The 7,609-nt window shown below is 35.6% G+C and overlaps 1 protein-coding gene and 1 pseudogene across 3 annotated transcripts in view; both read left to right on the top strand.

Annotated features, from left to right (window-relative positions):
• The window catches only part of Senp7 (SUMO1/sentrin specific peptidase 7), a 219,917-nt gene that overhangs the window by 133,408 nt on the left and 78,900 nt on the right, over nucleotides 1–7,609 (top strand). For all 3 annotated transcript variants that reach the window (XM_004636590.2, XM_023721306.1, XM_023721305.1), the window contains one exon: nucleotides 2,666–2,860. In XM_004636590.2, the coding sequence (XP_004636647.2) occupies nucleotides 2,666–2,860 (195 nt within the window). The remainder of the gene's footprint in view (nucleotides 1–2,665; nucleotides 2,861–7,609) is intronic.
• On the top strand, nucleotides 3,067–7,410 carry LOC111818155 (annotated as a pseudogene).

Raw genomic sequence — 7,609 nt, 5'->3', positions numbered from 1 at the left:
CCCCCCCGCGTCTCCCAAGTACACACTTCAATCTGTTAAGCTATCTGGCCAGCTCTAAAAAGATGACTTCTTGATTAAGATTGCAAAGTATAAGTTAGGACAGGAAAGTACTCTTTCCTGTCCCGCTTTGCTTTGCTTTGCTTCTTTTCAAAATCTAGCAGCAATATAAGAGTGTACAAGAATGGGGTGATCATTTACTATTCAAGAGAGAATTATCTTTTTTTTTTTTTTTTAAACATTTTGTACAGGACTAATTTGTTGATTGTAATCCCCTATTGTGAAAAGACTTATTTTTAGAAACTCAACATTTAAAACATTTAAGTTATGTTATTTATGTGTGCATTAAAAGATGCTAAATAATACTTGACATTTCTTTGATATGTTTTATGTACTACAGGGTTTTGATTTTTAAACTAATGAGCAAAATTTTAGAATTCATTAATGATAAAAGAATTATAGAAATGTTATCCAGAAATTGAGTTATCAATTTAATGTATCAAATTCTTTGATCTTTTAAAACTGGCAGGGGAGATACCTCAGTGGTTTAAGTGCTTGCCTGGCAAGCACAAGGACCTGGGTTTGATCCGTGGTACCACATGCTGTGCCAGCCCTACCCACGGCCTGCTGAGTGGTCACTAGAACTGGGTGTGGTGGCACATGCCTGTAATCCCAGCATTAGGGAGGCTGAAACAGGAGGATCACTAGGAGTCTGAGCTGCATAGTGAGACCCTGTATCAAATATGTAAATTAAAAAAAAAAAAAACACAACTTCCCTACCCAAAAACTCAACAAAACAGCATAATAAGACCTGAGATCCTGTCTCAAAAACAAAAAAAAAAAAAGTAAGTGATGGAGGGGATGAGAAAGGGAACTAAAAAAATTAAGTTGTGTGATATATATGTACCAACTACCCATGATGAATGTAATCATTATGCATTGTAAATGTGTACTAATAAAATTAAAAAAAATTGCAAAATAGAATTTGATTTATACAATTTTTTAAAAATGTCCCTAACTTGAATAAAATTTTGAGACCCATAAGTGAGTTTCTTTTAGGAATTCATTTCATAGAAGTCCATAGTCTGAAGTTAGATAAATGGAATCTTAAACTTCCTTACTATAACTTCATCATCCCTATTCTCACTTTAAATTTAGCTTTTTTTTTCCCCCTTTTGAACAGGATCTAACTATGTAGACATAGCTGGTCTTGAACTTGGTTTGTGTCTCATGATGGCTTTGAACTTAAGATTCTTTTACCTTACTTTACTTAGCCTCTTGGGTGCTGGTATGCCAAGCATGCACTACAGTCCTTAACTCTAAAATCAAGAAGTTTTAGGAGAGTTCTGTCTGGCATAAAAAGTATACAAAGCAAACAATATTAAATGGGTGGCTTACAATTTAAGTCATGCAGAGAGAAAGAAAAATATATTTGTACACCTTCACAATTAAAGGGTACACTTTATTCTCTGTTGTTCTTCACAGATTTTGACTTCAAGGAGTTGTATTTATTGTTTGCTTTAGGTTTTAGAGTATATGTACTATTTAATCATTGTAGCTTTTTTTTTTTTTAAATTTTATGGTGGTTATATTCCCAGGGATTATAACCAGGGATTTCTTAAAGTATCTGTAGGAAGGAGGGGAAGGAGAGAGGTTCTCTAGAGCCCAATAATGTGGGGCCAATTTGGCATCAGTGAAACTGTATCTCCTAAAAAATACAGTGTTGTGGATGTAGTTGAGTGGGAGAGCCCTTTTCTGGTATGTATAAAGACCTGCATTATATTCCCTGTGCTGCAAAAACAAACTAAGACAAAAAATACAGTAATGAGCTTTAAAAAAAGCACAACAGTCTGATTCTGGTGGGTCAAATGAGGGTGATTGTGTCCCTCACTGGTGCTGAAATTAAACCAGGATTTGGGTATAGTAGTCCTAAGGGTATCATTGTCATGTGGCAAAATGTCTTACTTGTTCTTTCGAGACACTAGCTAACCAAGCAAGGATTGCACTACTCTGTTTTAAGAAGATACCAATTTTATATATTATAGTTGGTATAGAAAGCATTGATACAGAAAAGTTTGTAGTTTAAAAAATATGCTTTAATTTTTTAAACATTTAATTTATTGACTCTTTTCCCTGGTATTATTATATTAATAGCATATAATTAGCATTGTCACCAGTATATGTGCTGTTTCATTTATGAAATCTGTCATTTCCATAGGTACAATATGAATAATGTGTTTCTTGTTGGTTGTAGCATTTGTCATTTGTCAGTGATAAATATGTGATTATCAAGTGCTTTTCTGTTAAATGAGAAGAATAAAGATATCTTAAATAGGTTTGTAGAAATTTGTGTTTTTAGTAAGGGTTGGGAAAGAGAAAGCAAGCCTTTTTGAGAAATATTGGTTAAGATTATAAGCACTTAATATTAACATCCATTAGTACAAAATATAAAAACATGATGAAATGCTATAATTTTGAGAAATGAATTAGAAACAAACTTAAAAGATGGTGTTTATCCAAAATTTTGAGTATTCATGTGTTGATTTTTAGAGTCATACAGTTATAGTAACTTTCTTGTGCTATGATATATTTGAAAATTCAACTTCCTAACATACTTTTTAAATTGAAAACTTCAGTATAGTACAGTGTTTGTTATTTTGTATGACAGGATACCTAGAGTTATATTGACGAATGTCCTGGGAACGGAGTTAGGAAGAAAATACATAAAGACCCCACCTGTAACTGAGGCCTGTTTGAATGACACAAACAACTTGCAATCAGAGCAACTTTCTTCATCATCTGATGGCAGCCTAAAATCTTGTCAAAATCTAAATCCTCACAAGAGCTGTTTTATATCTGAAAGGTATGTTTAGTGATAACTTTACTCAAAATAAGTATTCTCACGAAACTTCCTTTATTCTTTTCCCACACATATGTTGATTAATAAATGTGAGATAAATTGTGCTCTGATGGGTGGTATGACTTTTCTCTCCTGATTACTGGAGTGGCTGTTGGAACTAACATTCCATGTCTAATAATGAATTTCAAAAGTTTTTGTGACTTGGGAAAATGAGTGCAGGTACTGAATGAAAATGTGATTGTTTAAGTATACCAGTTCATTTGTCTGGTAAAATCGAAATTCATTCTCCTGGTATCCTATTCCTTCTGTTATCTTTTTTTGTTTTTTGTTTTTTTTTAAAGTACTGGAAATCATAGTTCAGAGCTCACTGCCACTGAACTATATCCCCAGCGCCTATTCCTCCTCTTTTCTCTGTTTTGTCCATCCTTGCCCATCCAACTATCCATCCAGCCTTGTTCACTGTGTTTCTATCCAGATTTCACAATTGTACCTGGCACATGATGCTCAGTAAGTGGCTCGCTGGATGAATTCTTTGCAGAAATGGTTTGAGATAAATGAATTTTATGAGCTAATGTTGTTTAGTGTGCCCTTAAGAAAAATGCAGGGGAGACTACCCACTTGGGCCCCCCTCCTGTACCTCTCTCGGACAGGAGCTTTCTTTTCCTCAATAAATATGTTCTACTCATACCAAAAAAAAAAAAAAAAAAAAAAAAAAAAAAAAAAAAGAAAGAAAGAAAGAAAAAGAAAAATGCAGATCTAAAGTTGCCTTTGTTTTAAGTATTGGGAGAGAATCCTGTAAGGCTTGGAAATAAGAATTTGTAGAGAAAGCTAGGGGATGGTCTGTTAGGTAAATTCTGGATTTTTTTCTTTTTGACTTACTAGTTATTGAATCCTGGGTGTGACGTTGAGCTACATTCCAGCCTGTGCTAAGGTACCTGAGCTGGCCTAGAACTTGTGATCCTCCTACCCCAAGTCTCCTGATTGGCTGGGATTACAGACAGGTGCCATCACTCTCAGGATTTTGCTAGCTATCTTTAATTTGCTGTGAACTCTTGAAACTTCTCATTTTATGTTTTCATATTGTAGAATAGAGTTTTTATCTCAGTGAAAAATTGATCTGGCTTAATCCTGCCCCTTCTTGCTACATATGACAAATACTATCTTTTTAAGCTCTATTTTTTTCTTATGAACTTCTGCATTTTTCTCCTTTTAGAAGTAATTTCATTTTCACCTACTTCAAAAGTGTCAGTGATAATTTTAACTTTATTAGAATTTTTTCCCTAAAATTTTCTTCTCTGAAAGTGAAACTGCCAGGGATGGTGGCACATATCTTTTATCCTATCTACTTGGGAGGTGAAAGCAGAAGAATTGCAAGTTTGAGGATGGCTTGGGTACATTGTTGTTATCATTATTGTTATTGTTGTTATTATTGTTATTATTGGTACCAGGAATTCAACTCAGGACCTTGCACTTGCCAGGCCAGCACTTGGCTTGGGTAACTTAATAAGGTCTTGTTTTGGGGCTGGGGAGTTAGCTCAGTGGTCTAAGCACCTGCCTGGCAAGAGAAAGGATCTGAGCTTGATTCCCCTGTACCGCATGTTGGCCCTGGAACCCTGGGTGCATCGTGCTGCTCTGAAACCAGGTGTGGTGGCACAACCCCTGTAATCCCAGCATGGGGAGGCTGAAACAGGAGGATCACCATGAGCCTGAACTGTGTAGTGAAACCCTGAATTCAATTTTTTAAAAAAATGGGGTGATATGGGAACTGGAGAATGTAGTTTAGTGCTAGAATGCTTGCTTAGTATGCTGCAGTTCCCTGGGTTCAATCTCCAGTACTAAAAAATGTTTTTATACAGTGGTGTTATTTACTAAATTTAATATATACTTTAATGTATACTATGCATTTATCAAATTGTACTATAGGTGTTTGTTTCTGTCTTTTCTAGAGTGTAAGTTCCTTAAAGAGCTTCAATATATGACAGTATAATGTCTTATTGACATTTAAATACACAGGGGTTAGCGCAATAAGGCCTGAACTTTGTGCACTGGCTTACATTACATTCAACGTTGAGCTTCATGTTTCTGAGTTGTAAAAAGAAAAGTAATTTTGAATGTTCTTTTTGTCGTACTGTGTTGTTTTTCAAAACATCTCATGTCAGAATTTTTTATGCACATAAAGTATCGATACAAACAAAAATGCTATTATTGAAGATACTTTGTGTAGAAAAAACCTATGCTGGTATGTTGTGACAGAATTCAAATGACATCAATATACATTCATGCTGCTAGGAAAAATAGCACTATTGTAAGCATTCTATGAAATTGTCAAAGTATAATGTCCACTTTTTGACTTTATATTGATCTAGAGTTAAAGATTAATAATAATACTATATTCAGTTTATTTAGTTGGAACCCTAGCTCTCCTCAAGTGCTTCATAAATAGGTCTGAATTTTGTAGGTGGTTTTGATGTACCTGCTGAAAATTCATTTTCTTGGTGACAGTGTTTTTTGGTTTTACCTTTGAAATGAGCATAGGTCTGACAGCAGAGTCCTAGACTTGAATCTTTACTGCTAATATACTCACTTGGTTTGGTAAATTACTTATCCTGTCTTTAAGCATACATAGTAATGCATACAGATTTAAGGAAATAAAATCTAATACAGTGCCTGGTAATTAAGGAAATAAACTATAAAATCTCTAATACAGTGCCTGCATGTGGTTTTCATACATCTCTTATTACTGTTAATATAAAAATGTTTTGATTTAATATAGAATGGCTATGATGTAGTTGATGTTACTGTCATCTCTATTCTGAGGATGCCAGTGTCTCATCCTAGGCCACTGTTGACATTAGCAGTGCTGCCATGACAATTTTCACAGACTTATAAGCTTCATACCTTTTGATTTGAGAAATATTGAGCTTCTTAATTAAGCTTTAGTTCTATCTTCCCTTAAAATGAGTTTATTTTGAGGAGAATTAAAAATTAAGGAAATGCGTTGTATGTATGGCCATACCATCACTGGTAGAAATGCCCCAGTGTAATAATAGCAGTACAGGCTAGACCCAAAGTAGGCATGGAATGGTTTCTCTTACAACCAGCCTTCTCCCAGCCTCTTCTCTAGGCATGTGCCATAGTACCTAGCTAGCTTTTCTGTTTTGATTTGATAAATTTTCATATCACTGTTATTCTGAAGATACAATGTCAAGTAGAAACATACGGACTTTGTGGATTGAATAATGAAGGTTATGACTAGGTAAATTCTAGGTTGCCCATGAAAATCTTGCACTTTTGTCTTTTTTTTTTCACTGTGCTGATAATTTCTTTTGTTGCATGAAAGCTTTTTAATAGGATGAGATCCCAGTTATTGATTTGTATTATTTCCTAAATGATTAGACTTTTGTTCATGAAATCTTTTTCTATACCTGTGTCTTCAAGTGTTCTACTGATTCTCTCTTCCAGTAGATTTAATGTTTCTGTTTTAATACTTAGATCTCGGGTCTTGCTATGTTGCCCTGGATGGTCTTCTGGGAAGATACCTACATGAGGAATAAGTGGCATTTTTATTTTTACTCTTTGGAGGAATCTGCAGTGCCTCCTGGTCACTATAGCTTAAGCATCTTTTCTCTGCCATGCTGTTCCATTTCTGACTTGAGCCATCCATCCATATAGAGTCTCACCTCACTAAAATTGTGAGCCAAAATAAACCTCTTCTATAATTTGTGGTATCAGTTATTTTGTGCTAGCAGTGGGGAAGTGATTTATGCTGCTGTTTGCTTTTGTCAGTACCATGGTGATTACATTTAACTTTATAACATTTGAGTTTGAATTTATGTCACTTGAACTTTATATAACATCATATATATAGCTTTCAGTTATTGTTGTCACAAAATTACATCTCTTTTCATTGTTTTCAAAAACAACATAAGTTTTAAAAATGAATTAGGCAGTTTGAATCACGATGCAGTGGAGGAGTAGTGATGGGCCTTGCTGCATGTCAAACCGGCCTATTCACTGTCTGCGTGCTTGCGCCTCTGCGGAATTGGAAATGGCTGGTGAGAAGACTCCAGAAAGGCCAAGACAAAGGCAGTTTCCCGCACGCAGAGGGCCAGTCTGCAGTTCTCAGTGGGCCACATTTGCCTACACGTGGAGTCCAGGATGACCGGCCATGGGTGCGTGGGCGCCTCTGTCGCCGTGTACAGTGTGGTCATCCTGGTGTACCTCACAGCGGAGGTGCTTGAACTGGCAGGAAATGCATCCAAAGACCTGAAAGTAAAGTGCATTACCCCTCGACACTTGCAAACATTCGTGGGGATCAAGAATTGGACTCGCTTATCAAAGCTACAATTGTGAGAGGTAGTGTCACCGCACATATCCACAAGTCTCTGCTTGGGAAGAAAGGACAACAGAAGACAGTGTAAAGGATGCCAGGGTTCCTTATTGTCTCGGGACTCTGATACTCTTTAACAGCTGTCCATTGTTGGTGATTCCAGTGGACTGTATCTCTGGGAAAAACACAATTCTGCCTTTTTATAATTCTATTTGAGCAAGGTGGAAGTTTAATTATCTTTTTTTTTTCTTTTCAAAGTTTTATTGATAAACAGCAATGAGACAGTTTCAAATAAATTCGGAAGTACAGTTTCAACAAATAATATACTGCATATATTCTTCTTAGTGGTTAATTGCTGTACAAGATGCGGACTTGTGATCCTATTTACAAACACCATTAGAACAAATCATTCTATTCATTAA

Source organism: Octodon degus, unplaced genomic scaffold (assembly GCF_000260255.1).
Source record: "Octodon degus isolate 3935 unplaced genomic scaffold, OctDeg1.0 scaffold00081, whole genome shotgun sequence".
NCBI classification, from domain to species: domain Eukaryota; kingdom Metazoa; phylum Chordata; class Mammalia; order Rodentia; family Octodontidae; genus Octodon; species Octodon degus.
Note: the sequence above shows the minus strand (reverse complement) of the source record. Positions and strands in the feature narration are given on the sequence as shown.